This window comes from Chiloscyllium punctatum, chromosome 5 (genome assembly GCF_047496795.1).
Source record: "Chiloscyllium punctatum isolate Juve2018m chromosome 5, sChiPun1.3, whole genome shotgun sequence".
NCBI lineage: Eukaryota > Metazoa > Chordata > Chondrichthyes > Orectolobiformes > Hemiscylliidae > Chiloscyllium > Chiloscyllium punctatum.
The window spans coordinates 15,727,467-15,754,925 of NC_092743.1; the positions used below are offsets into that span (position 1 = coordinate 15,727,467).

At 40.3% G+C, this 27,459-nt stretch overlaps 1 protein-coding gene across 2 annotated transcripts in view; it reads left to right on the plus strand.

Annotated features, from left to right (window-relative positions):
* afg3l2 (AFG3-like AAA ATPase 2) overlaps positions 1 to 16,449 on the plus strand; it is a 61,612-nt gene extending 45,163 nt beyond the window's left edge. For both annotated transcript variants that reach the window (XM_072569819.1, XM_072569818.1), the window contains exons 13-17: positions 2,470 to 2,580; positions 7,056 to 7,171; positions 8,143 to 8,343; positions 10,463 to 10,657; positions 15,496 to 16,449. In XM_072569819.1, the coding sequence (XP_072425920.1) occupies positions 2,470 to 2,580; positions 7,056 to 7,171; positions 8,143 to 8,343; positions 10,463 to 10,657; positions 15,496 to 15,741 (869 nt within the window). In that variant the 3' untranslated portion in view covers positions 15,742 to 16,449. The remainder of the gene's footprint in view (positions 1 to 2,469; positions 2,581 to 7,055; positions 7,172 to 8,142; positions 8,344 to 10,462; positions 10,658 to 15,495) is intronic.
* Positions 16,450 to 27,459: the final 11,010 nt, after the last annotated feature.

A 27,459-nucleotide genomic window follows, 5' to 3' on the forward strand; every position in this document is an offset into this window, starting at 1 on the left:
ATATAAGTTCACTTTAACTTTTCCCTATGTACCTATGTATACAAAAAAAATTGAATAAAGATAAATCTAATGCAAACTCTATCAGTTAAATCCATAATAAAGTGTCTGCGATTACATTCTTCCAACCCACAACATGTATGATTTTTAAATTAGAAGTCTGTAATGTCAAGACTCCAACGAAATAGTCTCATATTCTTATCTTTGAAACGTTCTAAGAATGTAAGCGGATTGTGGTCTGTGTACACAACCGCCTCTGACACTTTGTTCATGTCATACACATTAAAATGTTATAAGGCCAGTACCAAACTCAAAAGTTCCTTTTTGATTCTGGAGTATTTCCTCTGGTGGATGTTGATCATCTTAGAAATGTAACCAACTGGCAATTCAGTCCCATCTTCATTCTCCTCTAGGAGTATAGCTCCAACTCCAATGTCACTAGCATTGATGGCAACTTTAAAAGGTTTTGAAACATTTGGTGTGGCTAAAACTAACTTGGTGGTTAATATTGATTTCAAATGGTCGAATGCGTCCTGGCATAGTTTCTGTGGACAGAACATTGTGGTGTTCTTCAGCAAATCAGTTAACAGTGCCACTAAATTGCTGAAGTTTAGAACAAACTTTCGATAGAGTTCGTTGAGTCCTAAGAATCAAAGCACCTCTTTCTTTGAGGTTGGTCATGGAAATTCCTCGATAGCCTTAGTCTTTGCGTTCCATGGGGTCAACCTTCCATGACCGATTTTATGTCCCAAGAATGACACCTCTGCTTTCGTGAATTCAGTTTTATTTAAGTTTATCACTGGTATAGCTTCTCGTAGTCATTCAAAGAGCTCTGCCAACTGTACCATGTGATCTTTTCAGGACTTACTAAAGATTACTACATCGTCCAAATAGACTGCACAGCCTGTTAACCTAGCCACATCTCTGTTCACGAGTCTTTGGAATTTGGCGGGCAAGTTCTCCATTCCAAAGGGCATCACTTTAAATAGATATAGCCCATCTAGAGGTTACAAACACAGAAATTTATTTTGCTGTCTCTGATAAAGGTACCTGCCAGTACCCATGCATTTAAGCCCAACTTGATGATGTAACTGGCTTGTCCGATTTTCTCGATACAATCCTCCAATCTAGGAATTGGATATGAGTCTGATTTTGTAACAGTGTTGACCTTGGGATAATCCACGCAGAATCATTGAGTCCTGTCCGGTTTGGAAACTAAGACGATCGGCGAACTTCACTTGCTCTGGCTTGGTTCAATGATGTCTTCCTCGAGCATGGCCTCCACCTCCATCTGGACCTGTCTGGCTTTGAAAGAATTAAGCCGATAGGGGTTATTTTATTGGAGCAGTATTCCCTACATCTACTTCATGTACAACAGCTTAGTCCTCCCCAACTGATTCTTACACGTCCTTATACTGTAGTAACAAATCTTGCAAATCCATTCTATGCTGCTGAGGCAGATAGCTTACTAATCTTTCCCACTCCTCAAGGACTTTTTTTTTTAATCTATTTTTAGGCACCTCAAAATCTATATCATCTGAATTTAATTTCTCACTCTGCGGGACAGTAACTAACACCTGTTTCTCCAATTCTTTCTCTCTAGTGTAGTATGGTTTCAACATGTTCACGTGACATACTCTATACCTTTTTCCTATCTGGCATCTTTACTAGATAGTTCACCTGACTCAACTTTCTCTCAATTTGATAGGGACCACTAAACCTAGTTTTGAAGGGATTTCCTATCATTGGTAACAGTATTAACACATTATCCCCTTGGGAAAACATCTGAGTCTCAGAGCTTTTATCTGCCACCTGCTTCATTCTACTCTGCGCCTTCTTTAGGTGCTGTTTAGGTAACTCACCTACTTGATTTAATCTCTTCCTCATCTCCGATATATAATCTAATTGTGAGATCTCCGACTTTGGTCCTGTCAGTTTTCTGCATCGGATTGTATCATTGGCTTTTAAGATTGTCAGTATACTCAATTCAAACTGGATTAAAGTTTGATATTTTTCGGGGTATAATTTAAATTGATTGGCCAAATTTGAATTTGTTTTTGACTCCAGGCAACGAGCTAATTGAGTTTTTCGATCGAGTGTTACATTGTTACCTTATTGAGAACATACCTGCTGTATCTGGTAGTTCTGTTGGTTTTAACTCTCTTAAAGGTACACCCGCATCTTCATAACACTCTTAATAACCCTCATCTGAACAACTCAATCAGGCCAGATGCCTTAATGAGGGAAAAAAATGGGTTCTCAAGAACGTATGGATCTGCAGGTTATGAATCAGCAGATAACAAGGACTGAGTGTAGTTTCACTGGATCTGTCAATGATGGAACTTGTTATGACTGAAAATGTAGGTTTACTTCCCAATGAATGTTGTTTTCTGCCAGTGAAGACTTTTACTTTTTGAATGTCTTACTAGAAGTGAGTTATGATTCTGTGCTTTCAAATTTGACTTCCTTCAGGAGCTGACATTGCGAATGTATGTAATGAAGCTGCTTTAATAGCTGCCAGGCATCTATCTGAAGCCATTGTACAGAATCACTTTGAACAGGCCATCGAGCGTGTAATTGGAGGTAAGGTTATCCATGATCTAAATATTGATACATTATCGGCAACATTTAAAGCATCAGTGCTGAAACAATGAATTCACGCGCAAATAACATCTGCACCCGCACTTATGATATTTCAATAAATTATGCAAAGAACTGGTCACGTTCATTGAAACATAGGCCAAATTCTCATTCTAATAACACAAATTACCTATCTGAACTGTGTAAGGAAAATAATCCAAAGAAATGATCACCCAGTGTGTTCCCGCATATCTTGTCAAAAATAAGTTGTGTTCCCAGTTGATGGTAGACAAAGACCCCAAAGTGAAAGTTAGCTTGATATAGACCATAAGTTTTATTTTTCTTTTTTGTTTACCATGGCGATCAGGCACTGAACATTTTCATAAAGGCTGCCAATGTACTTTTAACAAAACAACATCAGAAGAATTACACACAAAAAATAAACTATATTATACTATATAAGAACTATTGGAACAATATCATCTCAGCAATTTTTTTGATCCCAGCAATAACCTTTCTAACATTCTACCTCACTGAAGAGTCACACCTTTCTCCACACTAACACACTTGCACAGTTGGCATGACCGTCCTCGATTTCCTTTTGGTAAATTGCTGTCAGTTCACTTGATTCTTTTTTTTAATGAACGTCTCTCCTCAAGACCCTCACAACAAACTACTAACTCCGTTCACTTATGGCTTTACATGGGTTCCATAAACACTTATCTTCCCCTGTAGCACAGGCTTCCTGTGTGACACCCCTACAGCCTTCTACTTCAGGAGTTTTCTTCTCACTCAACTCTGGCATTCTCCCACACCCTAACTGCTTGGAGACCACTGAAAACCGCAGGCTGATACCACGTGATTTCTCCCTGCATGAACTTGTTTTTGTTACACCCCTCCACTCTCTTTGGAGATTGTAAAACTGAACAGATTTAAGCAGAGGCAATGTCCTAATGGTGCTGTCACTACCCTTCTAATCCAGAGAACACGTAATGTTCTGGGGATCCTGGTTTAAATCCTGCTACTGTCAATTGTGAAAAATCCATCCAGTACACCCTGTGGTAGGTAAGGAAACCACCACCCTTACCTGGTCTGGCCTACATGAGTCCAGATCTATAGCAATATCACTAACTCTTAAATGCCCTCTGGGCAGTTAGGGATCGACAATAAATACTGGCTTTGCCCGTGATGCCTGACAGAGAAAAGAAAACTCCAGACTGTGAAAACTTAGCAATTATATCCCCAACGGTTAGTTGTCCGTTTGCATAAAATTACATGACTTCTGGTCAATCCTGCTTTGAACTTGGTGTTCAAGATGTCATTCTGACCATTTGTGGTATGATCGCATAATTTGAAGTACGCTTCTTATATTGTTGCAGCAAAAATAAAAGCTGCTTGAAATCAAATAAACATTGAAAATGTCATAACCATTTAAGTTAGTCAGCATTTTTGAGTGAGAAAGTTAGTTAATTTTCAGGTGTATTCCCTCTGCTGGAAGACAATACATAATGGGATTGTAAAAGAAACAGAATAAAAGGGAGAGAATGTAATCACTTACAAGAGAAAACTGGGAACAAATAGGAAGGTGGCAGGCATAATATGAGGCTGCAAAATGAAAGACATTTATGAAATATGATGAATTTTATGGACAAAACTGGAAATGCAAACTGAGTTCCAGTAGCATGAGTGAAGGAAAGAGGAGCTTGATGCCAAAGCTGCAGACCGTCTGCCAGAACGGCATTGTGACCGCGGGTCTTCAGCCCAATATCCCAACCACTCTTCCAAAGCACTCAAACATCCCAGGGGCCCAATACCAGAAACAGGAAGGACTAGTTAGTTTATTAAAGACGTTATTAAAACGATGACAGCATGCCTAGTAAAAGATGAAGTACTTCAAGTTTTCATTGAGCTTCATTGGAACTTTCAAACAAGCAACAATCAAGAGGTCATTGGAATTGATAATTGAAATGGTGATAGAATGCATCTCCGAGAAGTTCTGAAAAACAGTCATCCAATAATCAACCAGTCTAAAGATGTGCAGGTTAGGTGGATTGGCCTTTCTTGAATTGTCCATAGTATTGAGGGTAAGGCGAGGTGGTAAATGTGGGGTTATGAATATGGTAAAGGATTTGGTCTGGATGGGATGCTCTTCAGAGGGCTGGTGCAAACTCAATGGGCTGAATGGCCTCCTTCCACACTGTAGGGATTCTGTGAATCTATATTGTCTCCCTAACCTGAGATTTGGATCCCAGGAAGCGAATGGGTTCTGAACCGTCTCGTTCTGAGATTCCACATGGAGTCTGTCTCAAAGTTTACTTTTTCTTATTTCAGAGCAATCTTCTGCACTCTTCCACCAAAGCTCTATGGCTCAGTTGAGAGTGTGCTTGCCTCTGAATTACAAGGTTCTGGGTTCAAATCCCACCCCAGGATTTGAGCTCAGAATCAAAGCTGACACACTAATGCAGTATTTCTGTAATGTGGGAACTTTGTTGAAAGTGCCATCTTTTAGATTTTCCAATAAGCTGAGGTCCCCTCTTGGGGAATAGATATAAAACATCCCATGTTAATATTTCAAAGGAGAGCAGGGTACTCTGGCCAATATATATTGTCCTGGCTAATATTTATCCCTAAATTAGTATTTCAAAAATATTATCTGGTTATTGCAAGGTTCCCCATGGGAGACTGGTTAGCATGGTTAGATCTCACTGAATACAGGGAGGACTAGCCATTTGGATACAGAACTGGATCAAAGGTAGAAGACACAGGGTGGTGATGGAGGGTTGTTTTTCAGACTGGAGGCCTGTGACCAGTGGAGTGCCACAAGGATCGGTGCTGGGTCCCCTACTTTTTGTCATTTATATAAATGATTTGGATGTGAGCATAACAGGTATTTAGTAAGTTTGCAGGTGACACCAAAATTGGAGGTGTAGTGGACAGCAAAGAAGGTTACCTCAGATTACAACAGGATCTTGATCAGATGGGCCAATGGGCTGAGAAGTGGCAGATGGAGTTTAATTCAAATAAATATGAGGTGCTGCATTTTGGGAAAGTAAATCTTAGCAGGACTTATACAATTAATGGTCAGTTCCTAGGGAGTGTTGCTGAACAAAGAGACCTTGGAGTTCAGGTTCATAGTCCTTGAAAGTGGAGTCGCAGGTAGATAGGTTAGTGAAGAAGGCGTTTGGTATGCTTTCTTTTATTGGTCAGAATATTGAGTAATGTTGCAACTGTACAGGACATTGGTTAGGCCACTGTTGGAATATTGTGTGCAATTCCAGTCTCCTATTTATTGGAAAGATGTTGTGAAACCTGAAAGGGTTCAGAAAAGGTTTACAAGGATGTTGCCAGGGTTGGAGGATTGGAGCTATAGGGAGAGGTTGAACAGGCTGGGGCTGTTTTCCCTGGAGCTTTGGAGGCTGAGGAGTGGCCTTAGGGGTTTACAAAATTGAGGAGCATGGATTGGGTAAATAGGCAAAGTCTTTTCCCTGAGATCGGAACTAGAAGGCATAGGTTTAGGGTGAGGGGGAAAGATATAAAAGAGATCGAAGGGGCAACTTTTTCACACAGAGGGTGGTACGTGTATGGAATGAGTTGCCAGAGGAAGTGGTGGAGGCTGGTACAATTGCAATATTTAAGAGGCATTTGGATGGGTATATGGATAGGAAGGGTTTGGAGGGATATGGACCGGGTGCTGGCAGGTGGGACTAGATTGGTTTGGGATATCTGGTCGGCATGGATGGGTTGGACCAAAGGGTCTGTTTCCATGCTGTACATCTCTATGACTCTATTGCCACATCTCCACATCCTTTTAAGATGATTCCAAGTACAGATTGATTACCATGTTTCCTAACTTATTAAAGTTCAAAAGGCTACACTTAAGCATTACATAATTGATTGTAAACTACTTTGCAGTGTTCAGTAGTCATGGATTTATAAATGTGAGTCTTTATTTTCAGCTCAGATGAACAGCAAATTTAATTTTTTATAAATTGAGAATGTGCAGACTTCTGTCCATAATATTGGCAAATAACTTGGACCTTCACTGGAACTCTCACTTGGCAACAGCTAAAATAATGAAAAGGGCTGAGATTATAGTGCAGAGCCACCACATCAGGAAGGGTTCAAGTAGAAGCAGGGGAGAGTGAGGTGTATGATAACAACTCTTCTTGCTGAGCCTCCCAGTGGTAATGCAGGAACCCAAAAGAATGCTATTATTTACTTTGTGTTGCATGCAGACGGGAATGGCAATCTCGCTTAATCCCGATTTGAAGTCACTTTGTGTAAATTGTAAGTCATTAAATATTTCATTGATTTGGTTGTGTCATCAGCATTCTGTTGCAAAAGAAGCAGTTCTGCAGAAGTGATGAATTCTTATTCAGGAATGAATGTTTCCTCCACTTAAAATGTTCACTGAAGGAATATTTTGTGTTTGTGAATGTTTGTACTTTGTAACATTTTCTCCTCAACCGGTAATTTAGGGCTGGAAAAGAAAACTCAGATTCTACAGCCTGATGAGAAAAAAACGGTAGCATATCATGAGGCAGGCCATGCTGTTGCTGGATGGTTCCTGGAACATGCTGACCCTTTGCTGAAGGTGAGATAAGTTAAAGCAAATATTATAGTGCTAAATCATTTCTTTAAATGCACCTTGAGAGACTTGTTCCAGAATATCCTTAAAAATATTCAGTGCTCAGTTGAGTGAATATTCCTATTCGAGCAATAAATTGTGTAATAATATATTGAGAACTTTTCCAAATGATCACCAAGAGACAGATAAAATTTCTTGAGCACACATTTCGGAGAGAAAAAAAAACATTTGGTAGTGACAGGCAAAACTGAGGCTAGCAGAGCAAGAGGGAGACAAAGAAAAAAAATACATTGCTAGTTTAAGAAACAGAGCAAGTGAGAGATTTGCTAACATGATGCCTGGATAAACAGAATATTTTGCAATGTATTTCTTAGTTTACGATACCTATCTATTTAAATTTACAATTGCAGAATATTCTGTAGTACAGGGCTTGCATGTTGATGACAATCACAAAATGTTGCTGAAGAGTTTTGTTTTGAGGCCTCATTAGGACAAATGCAGGGTTACCAGGTTTCAAGCAATCACAACACTTTACAGGAAGAAAGGGTGCTGATTAGTTGGTAGGCCAATTCTGGCTGATGCGTTGTCATATTGAAAACAAAGGGCAACTTTATACTCTGCAAGCACTGCTGCTGCTGTTACCTTGTAGTGCCTCATGAATGCCACAAGCAGTTATTTATTGTACACAAAAATGCAAGACAAATCCAACAAGGCTACTTACCATCCCAGCATTCTACTTTCCATCACTGGTGCTTGGTTAGCAATAAACTGTTCACTGATGTCAGTTTGGGTTCCTCTCTATCTAATCTTCTGCTGCTCTCATTACAGCCTTCGTTCAGCATGGATAAAAGAGCAACATTAAAAGTTTTCATTAAAACTTTCACATCGTAAGGGCATCATAAGAGGCAATGGAAGAGATTTACAGGGAATGGAGCAACAAACATACACTAAGAAATTTTTACTGTGTTTATTTTTAGGTATCCATCATACCTCGTGGGAAAGGACTTGGTTATGCTCAGTATTTACCCAAAGAGCAATATCTGTATAGTAAAGAACAACTTCATGACCGAATGTGTATGACACTAGGCGGACGAGTTGCTGAACAAATCTTTTTTGGTCGAATAACTACGGGGGCACAAGATGACTTAAGGAAGGTTACCCAGAGTGCCTATGCTCAGGTATGTTGTTAGTCTAACAACTTTGATAAAATATAGTGTGTTTCAGTTTTTCTATTTCAGTTTACTCCACAACAGTGTTTCTGCACATTGTTAATTCCTAATAAACTGCAAACCCCATTTATGCATAACATTTATATATAGAGTATCTTGAGACTTTTCTTGTTTCAGTTTGACTGTCTTCTGTAAATTTTCAACCGAGTGTTTGGTTAAACAATATGCTCATCGTTAAAATCTATATCAGTACATCTCAGATTGGGAGGATGGACAAACTGCAATATAATTTAGATTCCAAATTTGACAGCGTGTACAAAGGAACTAAGGAGGAATGATACCTTAAATTCCTGATGTTAACTGCTTTGAATGACAGGAAATGAATCAGTTTGACTTCAGATGTCAGCCTTTAACTCCTGAATGGTGACCCCCCCCCCCCCCCCCCATCCCTCTCACTTCCCTGCATATAATGTACATCATCTAGCATAGTCCTATTCTGTTGCTTACATGAATTTCATCCCTTTTCATATATTAACTGAATGAAAAGCTGAAATGCTGAGGTAACTGGTTATTTTATACAAATACATCAGTCCAGTCTTGATCGTGTAGTGTCATAGCACAGAAACCTTAGTCTAACCTGTCCATGCTGACCAAGTATCATATCTTGGCAACGTTCTCATAAATCATTTTTTGTACCCTTTGTTTTAACAACATCCTAAAGTGGGGAGACCAGAATTGTACGCAGTCTTGTCCAGCCACAATGTCCCAACTCCTATACCCAGTGCACTGACAAATAAAGGCAAGGATACCAAATGCCTTCACCACCCTATTGACCCACGCTGCCACTTTCAAGGAACAATGAAACTCTGTTACCAACACTCCCCAGGGCTTGACCATTAACAATGTAAGTCCTACTTGGTTTCCTGTTCTAAAATGCAACACCTCCCATTTATCAAAATTAACCTCCAATCTGTCACTCCTTGACCCATTGGCCCATCTGATCAAGGTGTCGTATTCTTAGATAATGTTCTTCACTGTTCACTATACCACCAACTTTGGTGTCATCTGCAAACTTACTAATCATACCTCCTATGTTCACATCCAAGTGATAGATATAAATGACGAACAGCAATGGACCCAGAACCAATTCTTGTGGTACACCATTGGTCATAGGCCCCCAGTCTGAATAGCAATCATCTACAATTACCCTCTGTCTTCTATCATGAATCCAATTGGCTATCTCTTGCTGGATCCCATGAGATCTAACCTTACTAGCCAGTACACCTTGTCAAAGGCCTTGCTAAAGTAATCAAACAGCAAACTAATGTTTCTTCACATTATCATTTCACCCATTTGAAATGACCTAGAAGCATTTGTACTTTATTACAGCTCATCATTTTCCAGTCCCTCATACAGCTGTGACTTTGCTGCTTTTCACTATCAAGTGCGCAATGATCCTTGTTACATGAAAAAAGGTTCTTTTGTCTTAGGTCACTGATCCTGAGATCTGCAATTTAATTTCCTGTGCGGTTAGCTTCAGTTAGTAATATAACAAATAGTGAAAGATGGATTCGTTTCTCTGAATTCCCTGCAATTCTTAGTGAGGTGGCCTACCAGTAGTTTGGATCACCTGACCCCCAATATTCTCTCTAACCCCACTTGTACACCACTTTTGATTTTAAGTAACTTTGTTAGATCTCCATAGTTTCAATTTCCTTCATCCCCACTACTGCGCAAAGATCTGTTTCATGCAACAGTACCTCAGTGACTTTCCATTTCTTTGCATGTGTTAAAATCCTAAAAGGCTTTTCACCTTTTAAACACCTTTAAAGTCTGTTTATGAAAAGTTTGAATTTTGTAGTGCAAGGGGAGTGTTGATTCTTCCTTTTTTTAATTTGTGGAACATCCAAGTCAAAGTTATCCTTGGTTAGCACATAATGCTGAATAACGTCTAGGTGCAGGGTGGAGGGAGGATGCTGGAGAAAAAGGATTTTTGTTTACTTGGTTTACCAATGAAATTGGTCTTTGTTGGGGTTGGGAGTGTGTATTATATTCTTGGGCTTTGTAGCTTCATGAGCAATGTTACTATGTGGTAAACTCATGTTTAATTTTCATGATGTTTTCTTAGATTGTCCAGTTTGGTATGAATGAAAAAGTAGGCCAGGTTTCTTTTGATTTTCCACGACAAGGCGAGATGACTTTAGAAAAGCCATATAGTGAAGCCACTGCCCGACTGATAGATGAAGAAGTGCGATTGGTCATCAATTCTGCATATGAGAGGACTCTGTCGCTTCTAACAGAGAAAAGAGCGGAAGTTGAAAAGGTTGGAAAATTTGATATAAAACTTTAAAACTACCTTTTATTTGACAATTGCAAGAATTCTTTTGCTACAGTGGGAGCTGGCTGGGTTGTTTCGCCTGCTATCTTAATCCACAAATTCATTTCTCTAAAATGGAAGGAAAATTGGCTTGGTGCCAGTACATGGACCTGCAGAGATCTCTTCAGATTTCTGTCAGATTTGTCTGGGCAGCCACCCAGGAAAGCACAACTTGTGTTTTCTTCATGGGTCTTCACACACAGCTGTTAAAACTGAATGTGCTCTTACACACATAACAGAGAACACTCCTCACAGGCAACTGACTATTCTGAAGTTTTGAAAGTATAACAAAGCTGTCACAAGGCCAAATTGATAACTTAAGTTTAGAGGTCACCTAGTCTTTAAAATGTCCACTTTGCAATTTAGATCATGCAAAAAGGGGAGACTGTTAGACATAATTTTTACCCACATTAGATTATCATGTGAACATCTATAAATAAGGCTACAGCCCATACCATTTGGTGTCTTCATACGAATATATAAGTATATATATTTATATCTGGAAGTTTTCATTTAGAGATGTTGGGGCTCGCTACACTGTATAATGCTGAGCACAGGAAAGTCAAAGTTACAATCTCTGGTTGTGCTAAGCTAACTATCTGGTGATGTAATGACAGTTGTAAACTTAGTCCATATTGAAATATCTGGATAATCTATTTACATCTGTTTTTAAAAGAAAGTCCCTGCAGTGAAGCTAACATACAAAGATTGCTCTCTTGGAAGACCTAACGTAGGCTGCTGGCACCTGTGGACCTGAACTGTATCATGAAACATTCCTTTAATCGAGCAGGAGAGAAAGAGAAACTTGTTTGTACTTGTACAGGTTCTTCACAGCTTATTATTTCAGAAATAAGTAGATTTCCTGCTCTTAAGACTTTATGTAATCATGAAAATTAAATAACACGGACAGTCTCAAATGGTTTAGATTGTGGCATCTTGACCTTTTATTTATTGTTTTAACTTTCTTTGATCCTGATTTATTTTGTAGCTATTTACAGTTTGCTTTGAAATTCTGGAGCTAGAACATATTGTTTGTCTAGTCTATGACATTATTCAGCTGTAATTGTAAAATGATTTGATGTCCAACTGCAGTCCATTTATTTTGTTTAAAAAGTCCCATCCTGATCGCATCAGCTGGAGCTCAATAGATGAATTATTTCTACAATATTTAATGATGATGTAATGTTTAGAGGTATGGAACGTTGCTTAAGGCACTGGCATTCTTTTGGATCTCTTCTGTCACCCCCCTCCTCCTCACAGGAAGTTCCTAACCTCCACCCAGTAATTTGGTTGAGATTGCAAACTAACTGCGGTGAGGTTTTGAGTGTGTCCTTCACCATACTATTATTCCATAGGATTGCATGGAATTTACAGACAGAAACAGATCATTGGTTATGCTTCACATTAACTTCCTCTGACTCTCCTTCATCCAACCCTAGCAGAATTTAACTTCCTATTAAATGCTTTAATGGTATTCACCTCAGTTATTCCTAGTGCTAGTTCCACATTTTTGGATCAACCAGTCTCTCCTGGATTCTACATTAGATTTATTTTCTATTCATAGTCCCTCGTTTTACTTTTCCTCATAAATAAAGCAATTTCTTTATCAAGTCCTTTCAATAACTGTAGAACATTACAGTGCAGTACAGGCCCTTCCAATCTAAATGTTGCGCTGACCTGTGGAACCAATCTGAAGCCTATCTATCCTACACCATTCCATTTTCATCCATATGTTTATATAATGACCATTTAAATGCCCTTTAAGTAGGCGAGTCTACTATTGTAGGCAGGGCGTTCCATGCCTCTACTACTCTGAGCAAAGAAACTACCTCTGACATCTGTCCTATATCTATCACCCCTCAGTTTAAAGCTATGTCCCCTCGTGCTAGCCATCACCATCCGTGGAGAAAGCCTCTCACTGTCTACCCTATCTAACCCTCTGATTATCTTATACGTCTCTATTAAGTCACCTCTCAACCACCTTCTCTCTAATGAAAACAGCCTCAATTCCCTCCGCCTTTTCTCATTAGACCTTCCCTGCATACCAGGCAACAGCCTAGTAAGTCACATTTGAACCCTTTCCAAAGCTTCCACATCCTTCCTATAATGCAGTGACCAGAACTGTACGCAATACTCCAAATGCAGCTGCACCAGAGATTTGTACAGCTGCAACATGACCTCATGGCTCTGAAATTCAATCCCTCTACCAATAAAAGCTAACACACCGTATGCCTTAACAACCCTATCAAACTGGATAGCAACTTTTCAGGACCTATGTACGTTGACACAGAGATCTCTTTGCTCATCTACACTGCCAAGAATCTTGCCATTCGCCAAGTACTCTTGGTTCCTGTTGCTCCTTCCAAAGTGAATCACCTCACACCTTTTCACATTAAACTCCATTTGCCACCCCTCAGCCCAGCTCTGCAGCTTATCCATGTCCCTCTATAGCCTGCAACATCCTTTGGCACTGACCATAATTCTACCAATGTTAGTGTCATCCACAAACTTACTAACCCATCCTTCTATGCCCTCATCCAAGTCATTTATGAAAGTGACAAACAGCAGTGGCCCTAAAATAGGTCCTTGTGGTACACCACTAGGAACTGAACTCCAGGATGAACATTTCCCATCAACTACCATCCGCTGTCATCTTTCAGCTAGTCAATTTCTGATCCAAACCGCTAAATCACCCTCAATCCCATGCCTTCATATTTTGTGCATAACCTACCGTGGGGAACCTTATCAATGGCCTTACTGAAATCCAAATACACCACATCAACAGCTTTACCTTCATCCACCTGTTTCGTCTCCTCCTTAAAGAACTCAATAAGGTTTGAGAGATACGACCTATCTTTCACAAAACCATGTTGACTATCCCTAATCAACTTATTTCTTTCTAGATGATTATGAATCCTATCTCTTACAACCTTTTCCAATTCTTTACCCACAACCAAAGTAAGGCTCACTGGTATGTAATTACCAGAACTGTCTCTACTCCCCTTTTTGAACAAGGGAACAACATTTGCTATCCCCCAGTCATCTGGCACTATTCCTGTAGATAGTGACGACATAAAGATCAAAGCCAAAGGCTCTGCAATCTCCTCCCTGCCTTCCCAGCGAATCCTAGGATAAAACCTATCCAGCCCAAGGGACTTACCTATTTTTACACTTTTTAGAATTGGTAAAACCATGTAGACTGGTTAGATTAGATTACTTAGTGTGGAAACAGGCCCTTCGGCCCAACAAGTCCACACCACCCCGCCGAAGCGCAACCCACCCATACCCCTACATTTACCCCTTACCTAACGCTACGGGCAATTTAGCATGGCCAATTCACTTGACCTGCACATCTTTGGACTGTGGGAGGAAACCGGAGCACCCGGAGGAAACCCACGCAGACACTGGGAGAACATGCAAACTCCACACAGTCAGTCGCCTGAGGTGGGAATTGAACCCGGGTCTCTGGCGCTGTGAGGCAGCAGTGCTAACCACTGTGCCACCGTGCCGCCCTCCACTGTGCCACCGTGCCGTTAGTAAAGTGAGATCACATGGGATTCATGGAGAGCTTGCCAGTTAGAAACAAAATTGGCTCGACAATAGGAGACGCAGGGTTATGGTAGAGGTTTGTTTTTCGGACTGGAGGGCTGTAACCATTGGTGTTCTGCATGAACTATCACTGGGTCCACTGTTGTTTGTCATTTTTATAAACCATTTGGAAGAGAATTTGGGAGACATGGTTATGAAGTTTGCAGATGACATCAGAATTGGTGGTATAGTCGACAGTGGAGAAGATTATCTAAGAGTACAACAGGACTTTGATTAGCTGGGCCAAAGGACCAAGGAGTGGCAGATGGAGCTTAATTTAGATAAATGAGAGGTGTTGCATTTTGGTAAGACAAACCAGGGTAGGACCATAGCTAATGAAAGGCCCCTGGGGAGTGTTGTTCAACAGAGAAACCTAGGGGTTCAGGTACATAGTTCCTTGAAAGTGCCATCATAGGTAGACAGGTTGGTGACTTTGGCACACTTTCATTGGTCAGACTATTAAGTATAGGAGTTGGGAAGTAATGTTGCGGCTATACATTGGTGAGGCCACTTTTGGAGCACTGTGTACAGTTCTAGGAACAGGAAAATCAAGATTTTGGGCATAAGCCCTTCATCAAGAATTCCTGATGAAGGGCTTATGCCCAGAAAATCAATTCTTCAGCTCCTCGGATGCTGCCTGACTTGCTATGTTTTTCCAGCACCACACTTTTCCACTCTGATCTCCAGCATCTGCAGTCCTCACTTTTTCCTGTGTACAGTTTTAGTTGCCCTGCTATAGGAAGGATATTATTAAATTGGAAAGGGTGCAGGAAAGATTGACAAGGATGTTACTGAGACTGGAGGATTTGATTATAAGGAGAGGCTGGATAGGCTGGGACTTTGTTCCATGGAGTGTAGGAGGTTGAAGGGTGACATTATAGGGGTTTATAAAATTGAGGTTCATAGATAAGGTGAATAGTAATGGCAAATTTTTCACACAGGGTGGTGCCTATAAGGAATGAACTGCCAGAGGATGTGGTAGATGCAGGTACATTACAGCAATTAAAAGACATTTGGATAGGTACATAATAGGTGAGATTTTGAGGGAAAAAGGGCCAAGCGCAGGTAAGTGGGACTAACTGAGTTTGGGAACATGGTTGGCATGGACAGGTTAGACCGAAGGGTCTGTTTCTGTGTTGTATGACTATGATTACATAATAACCATAAAATTGTTTTTGTTTTCTTCCAACTTTCAGATTGCTCAGCGATTGTTGGAAAAAGAGGTATTAGACAAGACAGATATGATTGAACTGTTGGGACCTCGACCCTTTGCAGAGAAGTCAACGTATGAGGAGTTTGTGGAAGGAACAGGAAGCCTTGAAGAAGACACATCCCTCCCGGAGGGCCTCAAAGACTGGAATAAAGATCGTGAAAATGAGAGAAATTATGAGAAGAGGAGTAAATTACAAGAGGGATCGTTCGACAGCTGGCATACCAAATGAGACAAAATAATTATTTTGCTTTTGTAAGTTTAAGAAATTGTGATCCTACAACAGAAACATTGTGCCTCCTTGATTGTGTTCAGACTTGTTGGTTAAAGAATTTTAAACTCATATGGTTCACCAGCTCAAGCTCTCTGCATTCAGTGTGGCTTTAACAGTAATTAATTTCCTTTGGGCCAACTTGTTCTGTGGAAATGAACATGAAACAAAAATACCACTTTGTTTTAAGGTTTGTATCTTAACAAAATTTGCTGCTTCATTTTAGCCACTGAAGTCTCTGACTATGCACACAGCATCTGGTTTCATTTGAATGGAACTTCTATTTATTAACCAATTGTTCTGCACATTTGAAGATGCAAGGGATTGTCTGCTGAGTTAGCAGGAGCTCATGGCTGAGACTTTTCGTACATAATTTTCCATACACTGTGGCTTCTTTATTTGGGGCTGTAAGCAATTGAAGACTTGAATGTAATTAGTTGTGTAAATATTGTTTATTTTGAAATGTCAAATGGGATACCTAAATAAAAGGTAAAATATTGCATTTTGCTATTGATCCTGGGCTGGGATGTGATCTTAATTTTGTAGATAGACTGTGATTTCTGCTATTAATATGCTCATTAATCAAATACATAGTATACCCAGTCATTAAATAATTTTGAAATGAAACTCTAAAGGGAAGCATGACAATGAATAAAGTTTTCAAAGAGCTCTGACTATCTTGAAGTTAATATCAATAACTATTTGCTGATGACAGATATACGTTACAGGGGTGTGCTACATTCTGTTCTGAAGAGGAAGTTTTAGTCTCAGCATGAGCTCTTGTTTTTCTCTCTCCTTAAATGTTGCCAGACCTGCTGATTTTCTCCAGAATTTTACATTTTTAATTCAGATTTCCTGAATCTGCAATATTTTGCCTTGCATGTTGTACGGTAGTTAGTTTCAGCTTTTGATTTATCAGCGTTTTGCACATAATTGTTCCAAATTTTCTTAGTACTTTCAGAAGCTTTCTAGTCTTGGTGCAGTGTTGACATGAAGTCGTCTTGTTTTTCCTTCAGTGAATGTATTGTATTCAATCTCACTCCCTTTGCTAAACTTTATTAGCCCTTACTAAAGAAAGGGATAATTAATCAGTTATTAGGATGCTGCCCTCAAATTTGCCTGCACTCAGTGTTTATAAATTAATGTGTAACCAATCTGCAGCCTTTTAGGAAATGGACAGATGTGTGTGCAGAGCTTTGAAATCAGACTCCATTATAGGAGAAGACAGTGCATACCCTTGTGCATGTTGCATGAGGCATGACTGCTGAAGAATTCTTTGGCTTTTGCATTATTTTACCATGATCGCAAACTTTAAATAATGCAAGGCATTTGTTAATATTGCAAAATGTGACATCATGGTTCCAAAGATGAGGGTTCATGAGTTATGCAAAGAAGGTGTATCTCATGTTATGGATCATGCCAGACCCCTTGACATTTCAAGAAGGTAGCCCAGACCCTAATTTTGCTGGCTGTTTTAAGCAGGTGTAAAGTGGATATTCCAGGATAGAATCAGCTGGTCAAACCACTTAGTTTTAAACAAAACTGAATTGATTTCTAAGATTATTGAATGAAAAACAAACAACAGAAAACAGAATACTGAATAATCTAAACCTCTCCAAAAACCAACAGCTCATCCCAACTTAATGATGCTATTCCAAATTCTTACAACAATCCCCAGAAACACCCCTTGGCACAAAAGGTAAAATCAAACATAGGGTATTACAGGAGAGACATCAGAGAAAGAGTACCAGCCTGGACCTGCTTCTTTGGGTCCAGCTGCTTTTTCTACACTACTCTTAAAAACCAAACCAAACCAGAGTAATGCTGAGCTGGGAGAACTGGCCACTCACCTTTCATTGCACAAGTGCTTTTTTTTCAAACTTGAAAGCTTCTACCTGAGGCAGTATCTGTTAGCTATTATCAAATTGGCCCTAAAACCCTTTAAACCTAGACTTTTCGGAGTCTGTCATTTACAACCTGTCTTGGGGGGAGAAAAAAGCCAAGGACAGCATAACCTTGTTAAAGAAGCGGCTTTGTCACAAAAGCATTAGGTTGTTAGCAAGTGTGTGAAGTGCAATTGTTCATGTAACTAGATCTCAGTGATTACTTTATTATGGGAAAGATGCAGTATAAGACATGCCATACCAATTAGGATCTAGAAGTAATTGAGATAAGGTGAAAGTGAGGACCACAGATGCTGGAGATTAAAGTCGAGAGTGTGGTGCTGGAAAAGCCCAGCAGGTCAGGCTCACATCCGAGATTGAGTAATTCAGATAATTTGACTGAAACATACAATCTTGACATGACTTGAAAGGATGAATGCTGAGAGAATGGTTCCTCTTGTGATGTCTAAAACTGTGAGATGCCGTTTAAAAGTTAAAGAATGAAATGAGAATTTATTTGCTGTCAGGATCTTTCCTCTGAAGTTCTCTTCATTGGGGGGCAGGGTCGTTGAATATATTCATGGCTGTTAGAAGGTATCTTCGTAAAACTATTTACTTCCTAGTTTTGAAGGATTGGGGAAAATTGAATTCTAGTTGTATGGGCATACCTGGAGTTGTTTTTAAAAGCAGCCATTGAACGTTCCCAATGGGCATTGGAGTTTTTTTTAAAATCAAGGCCTCCTGTGGATCACCTTGATTCGAACAAGGAGGAAAAAAAGCTGTGTTACAGTGGTGAGGTGAGTGTGACTGATCTTGGCATCAAGCCCATGTTTGACTGAGGCATTTGAGGAACCCGAGCAAAGCTGAACTCAGCTGCTACAGTAATGACCTTCCCTTCATCGTAAGTGCAGATGTTTACTGACTGCACAATTTACATCTCTACAGATAACTGAAGAGTTCCATGTTTAAATGCAGCAAGGCCTAGCTAATATCCAGACTCAGGCTGCAAGTAGCATTTGAGACACCCAAGTATCAGGCATGCTGGGGATTACCATTGACCAGGAACAGAACTGGACTTGCCATTGTTAATGAACTGGGTACAAGAGCAGGCTAGAGGCCTGGAATCCTGCAGCAAGTAACTCATGACCTCACTCCCCAAAGCCTGTCCACATCTATCAAGACACAAGTCGGGAGTGTGATGGAATGCTTCCCACTGCCTGGATGGGTGCAGTTCCATCAACACAAGCTTGATACCATCCAGGACGAAGCAGCCTGCTTGATCAGCGCCCTATCCACAAAAATTCAGTCCCCCCACCACCAATGCACAGTGGCAATAGTGTGTACCATCTATAAGATGTACCCCAGAAATTCAACAAGATCATTTCAACAGTTTCTTCCAGTATCATGACCACTGCCATCTAGAAGGACCAGGACAGCAGATACATGGGTACCCCACATGCAAGTTCCTCATCAAGCCAATCACCATCCTGACTTGGAAATATATCACCACTTTTTCAATGTTGTTGACTCAAAATGTTGGCGTTTCCTCCCTAATGTCATTGCAGGGATACCTAATCCAAATGGACCAAATCAGTACAAAAAGGCAGCTCATCACCATCTCCTTGAGTGCAACTGGAAATGGCTAATAAATACTGGCCCAGCCAGCAATGCCACATCTTGTGATTGAGAAAAAGGTGACTATGTGTAGGTTGATTAGCTCAGATGGTTAGTGTGGTGCTAATAATGCCAAGGTCATGGGTTCAATCCCCACACTGACCAAGTGTTTTGCTGAAGTTTGCAAGTGGTCCATGCTCGCAGTGTCAAAGTTGGTCCTTGTTTAGGGCAACATGGTGGCTCCGTGATTAGCACTGCTGCCTCACAACACCTGGGTCCCAGGTTTGATTCCAGCCCTGGGTGACTCTGTGGAGTTTGCACATTCTCCCTGTATTTGTGTGGGTTTTCTCCCACAGTCCAAAGATGTGCAGGTTAGGTGAATTGGCCATGCTAAATTGCCCATTGTGTTAGGTGCATTAGTCAGAGGGAAATGGGTCTGGGTGGGTTACTCTTCAGAGGGTCAGTGTAGACTGGTTGGGCTGAAGAGCCTGTTTCCACACTGCATGGAATCTAATCTAATCTAATCTATTAAAAGAAATCTGAATAGAATGATATGGGTCAAATGCTGGTAAATGGGACTAGATCAGTTTAGAATATCTGGTTGGCATGGAGTTGGACTGAAGGGTCTGTTTCTATGCTGTGTAACTTCACAACTCTATGGTGACAATTGCTTGCTTTGCTGAGACTAGTTTTGAATAATGACTGGCTTGTAGATCTTTTCCTTTATCAACCTGTGCAGAGATGTTATTGCAGACCTCTGGCTCAGAGGTAGTGACATTGCCACGGCACCTGGTGACCAGCTTGAAGAGGTATTTGTATTATCTGGTTAAGCTGCAGGAAATCATGCTTCAAGCAAGCAGAGCCCAACAGGTGTGTCTCATTTCTGGAAAGGAAAACTATTCAGGATGGAAGTTATTTGTGTTTTTTTTAAAACGTGACTGAAGAAACATCTTATGATTGTATATCCTGATGAAGGCTTTGTCTGTAAAACTTACAGGCAACAGTTTATGATTACTGACTTAACCATACATGCCAGGGCACCACAGTGACAGGCTCTGAAACATTCTGCACTTTAACCTTTTGTCTTTTGCAATATCCCCTTGGGCAAAGGTACTTCTTAAAATCCAATCTCTGGAGCAAAAGCTTTTTATTCTCTTTTCCTGAAGTGTGTGTGTGTGTGTGAGGGATATTTTTCTATATTACTGACAGCTAACCAATTATTGTATTTTTCTTAAATACATTTTGCTTTGATAATAACCTGGTTGATGGATCATCTTGTTTAAACCCTGAAATTAACGGGTATTGGCCGCCTTGATAACTGGAGAAAGTTTTTTTTTGTGATGTAGTTGGCCTAGAAGAACACTACATTCTTCTAGCCCCCATCGCAACAGAAGTGAAGGGATGCATCAAGATAATTAAACTGAAACCAAAACCAGATCAACCATGATGCTACTGAATGGCAAATGCCCTACTGCTCTGAATTTCAAGGCTGAAGAATCTCCTCCAGCATCCCCTCGCTCAGTGGGGATGGCTGATGTTGACTGCCCCATGGCTCCAATCTGAATCACCTTTTACAGCCTCAATATCTTCTCCTGTAAAATCAAGGCCGAAACCTGAATAGAGCACTGAGTAACCAAAGCATAACTTGTTCTGACTTCAATGTGAGCTCAAATGTTGGAAATTACCTAAAATGACAAAGGCAGTAGATGCATAGGATCACCACCAGCTCCAGGTTCCCCTCCAAGTCACACACGATCCTGATTGTGAAGCACATTGCCATTCATTCATTGATTATCACTGAGGTCAATATCCTGAAACTCCCCACCTGACAGCAAGTAGGAATAGCTTTCCCCCACAGTTTGCCATTGCTCAAGAAGGGTATTTGTGGATATACAATAACTTCTGATCTTACCAGTGGAATCCCCCTCCGAAGAAGATTAATATTAGAATTAATGATGCATTTAAGGATCCTGAGCACATCAGTGCTTCCTGGGATGTTCTTACGAATCTTGAAGAAACTCAGTACTAAAGTTTATCTGCCATGCGTCTGACTGAATATAACAAATATCCAGCACTGGTGAAACACAAGTTGATTTTTCCAAACATTTTGACAAGCCAATGTTGTGTTTCATACTAAAAACTGGAAGGAATTGAGCTGTAATTTGATCAGTGTTGCCATCATTAAACAGATGAACAGGTGCTGTGTCATCTCCCACACTTACTGTTCCACAAAAGCTGTTGGTTTATTTCCTTCCTCTTGTTTCTTCCTTCTCTCTTATGCTGATGACCCTGTTTTTACTATCACTTTCCTCTCTCAAGTTCATTCTCAAACACCTGTAGAAAATATTTTCTTTTATGCATTCAGTTTTTTTTTGAGAGCCATTCCAAGTTGGATGGATCATTGCCATTTAGTATCAATGAGGGAAGATGTTTTAATGGAATAACCTTTAAACCTCAAATCTGTTAAATGACTTAAAGAACTTTCTGATTGTTTGCACAGAACTTGAAGTTTTGCTGAAAAAGGCATTTTGTCAAACCATCTCATGTTGCAACTCAGGGCATTTGTAAAGAATACTACTGTTGAGGAAACAACATTGAGAAGGGAGTACTGATTGGTTGGCAAGTGTACTTTGATTGGGAGAGTTGGTGGCATGGGGAATATGCTAGAAAGTTGATGACTGACAGTTAACTGCTAAGTTTTGTTTAAATTTAAAACCAGGCAAGTTGACTTTGGTTGATCAAAGCACTGACCTGAGGAATGAACAAGAGAATAGCATTGCCAACTTTATCAAATTGAAACAAATGCTATGTGAGTATGAACTTTCTAATTGCAAAGAATAGGGCCCTGTGCATTGATATGTGCAACTTCCAGAGTACTGCAAGCCTATCTGAAATTGGCTGTCACTGCAATTCTTTATTCAATCAGGATTATTTAGCAAATGTCAAATTGCAGAATCACATCAAATTTTGGACATATTTTAGAGTTGCTGTGGTCAGTACTTTGCCTAGTGTGTATAGCTGAAGGAACATGCTGAGGCTGTTTCCATTTGTAAAAGACACTAGATTGAGAGGGAATTGATTTTAAGTGATGAGCCAGGTGCTGTGAAAATTCTTTTTCACACAGCGACTAGTTAGGATATGGAATGCACTACCTTGAAATGTGATTAGATTAGATGCCCTACACTGTGGAAACAGGCCAGTTGGCCCAACAAGTCCACACCGACCCTCTGAAGAGTAACCCACCCAGACCCACTTCCCTCTGACTAATGCACCTAACACTATGGGCAATTTAGCATAACCAATTCACCTGCCCTGCACATCTTTGGACTGTTGAAAGAAACCGGAGCACTGGAGGAAATCCACACAGACACAGGGAGAATGTGCAAACTCCACACAGTCACCTGAGATGGGAATAGAACCCAGCTCCCTGGTGCTGTGAGGTAACGGTGCTGACCACTGAGCCACCTGGATATGGAGAGAGGCAAGCAATTGACACTAGGTAATTTAGCTGGAACAGGCACAATGGGTCAAAGGGCATGTTCTGCACCAGAATGATTTTGTGAAAACACTCCACTGGTTGAAATTGTAACTACAAAAATGATTGTTGGAGGTTAGTCATCTCAGCTCCAGGATATCTCTGCAGGATTCCTCAGAGTAATGTTCTTGGCTAATAATCTTCAACTGCTTCATCAATGGGAGTGCCCCCCCCACCACCACCTTCAATTACAGTAAGGTCAGAAGTGGGGGTATTTACCCATGATTATACAAGGTTCAGCATCATTCATGCCATAAGTGCTGATGCCAATCTGCAGTGAGCGAATCTAACCATCATCTCTTCATTGCCAACACTAAAACTCTCACTGTCAATATCCTGGGGGCTACCATTGACCAGAAACTAAACTGGGCTCTCCATATAAACACTATGACTACAAGAACCGGTCAGAGGCTAGGAATTCTCTGGTGAGCAACACACCTTTTGTCTCCAAATTCTTCCCAATATCCACAAGGTACAAGTCAGGAGTTTGATTCCTGAACAATGCAGCCCATTTGACTGGCAACCCATCCACCATCTCCAGCATTCACTCCATCACCACTAACACATCATGACAGCAGCCTGTGTCATCTATACAATGCATAGCAATAGCTTACCAAATCTCCGCTGGAAGCACTTTTCAAAAGCTATGACCTTTACCACCATGAAGGACAAGGCAAGCAGATGCATAGGAACACCACCACCTGTAATTCTCCTCCACACACTGATGTTACTTTATACTGCCATTCCTTCACTATACCTAGGTCAAAGTCTTGAAATTCTGACCCTAACCGAGCTGTGGGAATACCTAAACCAAATGGACTACAGCAATTCACGAGGACAGTTCATCACCTCTGGGGCAATTAAGGATAGGCAACAAATGCTAACTTAGCCAGCGATGCCTATAGCCATGAATGAATGAAAAAACAGGGCATTGCACAACAAAGTCTGGTAATTTGCAATGATATAAAAGTACTGTTAATGAAGGATAGTCCTGCTCAATGAGGAAAGTAAGAATCTCACTGTAAAAGATCACGTTTAATTTCTTCAGGCAGAGGGTGGTGCCTCTGTGATGACACTGCAAAGGCCAGATCTTTGAGTGTATTTAAGACAGAGATAGTAGGTCCTGCATTAGTAAGGAGACCCAAGAGTTACAAGAAGAAGGTAGGAGAACGAGGTTGAGAAATATATTTCTCAACCATGATTGAATGGCAGAGCAGAGTCAGTGGCCAAATTCTGTTCTTATATCTTATTTAATGTCTTATGGTCTAAGGTTATGTCAATGATATTAAATAAATAGTTTGAGCTGATCTTCATAAATGATAGTGGAAGTGAGAATGTAGACATTCTAAAGCCAGTCTGGAACCAATAGAACTAATAGTAGGAAAGAAATTGGAATTGAAAAATGTGTAAGTACTCAAGGTGGATATGGCACAAAGCACTGGTATTATAAATCCTTGATCTTTCAACAGAATCAGAGAGGAAATAGCGACGGTTCTGAGCATAACTTTTCAATTATCGTAGACAGTTATTTGAAAGTGGAGAGAAGCCAACATAACATCCAAATGACTGTATATTGGTTGCTCTAACATTATTAGTGGGAAATTCCTAAAATGCACAATTTGTAATAAAACCAGTTTTGCTAGTTAATCAAGAACAGTGTGCATGGATTTGTTAATTCACATTGGACTAATATAGAATTTTTTTGAAACACTTATCACTACGTAAATAATGAGAAAGAAATTGATCAATTACACTGGTGTACTGGATGTTCGCAAGGCATGCAGAGAGGTTCACAGGCTCACCATCAAACATGTTGAATAAGAACATAGCAGCCAATCACAGGGCTGATTATTAAACAAAACTGCAAGTACACAAGATGAAAAAGGCTAATAATCTTTTGAATTTTACAAATGAATGGAATAGAATTAGCTTTATTATCACGTGTGCTCGAATGAGTGCAGTTAAAAGTTTGTAATGTCGCCACTTTGGCACCATCTTAGGTACCGGGTACCTAGATCCAGATACTTAAGTGTTTGTCACAGACTTGAAACGGTAAAAAAGTTCAGCATAGGAATACAAAGTTTTAAAAAGTACTCGAATTACTCAAAGTCCAGAATAAGAAGAAAAAGTATCTTTAGGAGTACTCAAATTCTAGTCCCTGTCCCGCCCAGCTTCAGAACTCAAGGCCTTGCTGCCTCCTCACGCTGGGCTCCAACCTGTGACTCATCTCCAGGAGGCCATTTTCTCTGCCAAGAGGGCCTAAACATCGGGGTCAGATTTTCAGTATTTGAGATTGAGGTGAATAGAAAAATATCTTCACTGAAAAAGTTGCAGATTTTTGGAATTCTTTACTCCACACAGCTAGAGGGTATTTGAGTATATTCAAGACTGAAATTGATACTCTTTGTGCTCAAAAATATATTAAGAAATTTGCAAATATTACAGGGAAATGGAATTGAAGCACAGTGACATCTCTATTTACATTGACTGGTGGAGCAGGCATGAGGGATCGTTTCTGTTAGTTATTCAAGCAGGTTGGCTGGATCCAGGAGCTTGTATGATTTAATCTGTGATTAGAGACAGGCAAAGTTTTGAGAGAGCAGTCATTTCCTTCTGGTTTAAGTCTTCCTACAGTCAGGCCCTTTTAAATACTGAGTTCTAGTAATCTATTGGTCTGCATTGGATGGAGAGGGTTTTCAGATCTCCCCATATCTACCTTGAGCTCAACATCTCAGAAATACGACGGGAAGGACAGAAAGGGAGGCAAGAAAGGAGGGGAAGTGGCGTTTTTGATAAGGGATGGCATTACAGCTGTACTGAGGGAGGATATTCCCAGAAATGCATCCAGGGAAGTTATCTAGGTGGAACTGAGAAATAAGAAAGGGATGATCACCTTATTGGGACCTCCTAACAGTCAGAAGGAAATTGAGAAACAAATTTGTAAGGAGATCTCAGCTATCTGTAAGAATAATAAGATGGTTATGGTAGGGGATTTTAACTTTCCAAATATAGACTGGGTCTGCCATAGTGTTAAGGGTTTAGATGGAGAGCAATTTAAGTGGGTACAAGAAAATTTTCTGATTCAGTGTGTGGATGTACCTACTGGAGAAGATGCAAAACTTGACCTACTCTTGGGAAATAAGGCAGGGAAGGTGACTGAGGTGGCAGTGGGGCAGCACTTTCAGGCCAGCGACCATAATTCTATTAGTTTTAAAATAGTGACAGAAAAGGATAGATCAGGATCAAAAAGTTAAAGTTCTAAATTGGAGAAAGGCCAATTTTGACAGTATGAGGCAAGAACGTTGATTGGGGGCAGATGTATGCAGGTAACAGGATAGCTGGAAAATGGAAAGCCTTCAGAAATGAGATAACAAGAGTCCAGAGACAGTATTATCCTGTTGTGATGAAAGGTATCGAGAATGCTGGATGACCAAAGAAATTGAGGGTTTGGTTAAGAAAAAGGAGGAAACATATGTCAGGTATAGACAGGATAGATTGAGTGAATCCTTAGAAGACTATAAAGGCAGTAGGAGTATACTTAAGTGAGAAACCAGGAGGGCAAAAAGGGGACATGAGATAGCTTTGGCAAATAAAGTAAAGGAGAATCCAAAGGGTTTTCACAAATAATTAAGGACAAAAGGGTAACTAGGGAGAGAATAGGGCTTCTCAAAGATCAGCAAAGTGGCCTTTGTTGGAGCCACAGGAGATGCGGGAGATACTAAACAAGTATTTTACATCAGTGTTTACTGTAGAGAAGGACATTGAAGATATAGAATGTATGGAAATAGATGGTGACATCTTGGAAAATGTTCATATTACAGAAGAGGAAGGGCTGGATGTCTTGAAATGCATAAAAGTGGATAAATCCCCAGGCCTTGATCAGGTGTACCCTAGAAGTCTGTGGAAAGCTAAGGGAGTGATAAGGACAAGCCAGGGCTCAATAGACTGGCGAGCCTGATGTTGGTGGCAAGTTGTTTGAGGGAATCCTGGGGGACAGGATGTGCATGTATTTGGAAAGGCAAGGACAGATATGGGGTAGTCAGCATGGCTTTGTGTGGGAAATCATGTCTCACAAACTTGATTTGAGTTTTTTGAAGAAGTAATGAAGAGAATTGATGAGGGCAGAGCGGTAGACGTGATCTATATGGACTTCAATAAGGCATTCGACAAGGTTAGCAAGGTTAGATCTCATGGAATACAGGGAGAACTAGCCATTTAGGATACCCTCCTGCATCAGACTCCAGCCCACGACTTGACCACCCTCTGTGGCCCCATGATCTTCCATTCTCCACTCCCACTAGATAAGTTTAAGAAGCTAAAGGTTGGTGGGTGGCGGGGGGGGGAAAGGAGTAGTTGTGGGGAAGAAAACTGCAGAAAGGAGAAGAAAAAATGAAAAAGGTAAAATAAAAACTGGCGAAACAGAGGAAATCTGGCTGGAGTGTCGTACTCTGCTGCCCTCTTGCCAGAAAGGAATGTAAATGGGACATCAAGTATATAATTATAAATATAAGATCTAATTATTTTCTATCAACCATTAAGCCACAGCTCTTCATGGAGAATTCAGTGCAACCATACCAAATGCTCATTATAGATTTAGGATGATTCAGCTGGATTCAGAGTGAAATGAAGACTATAAAACTCTGAGTG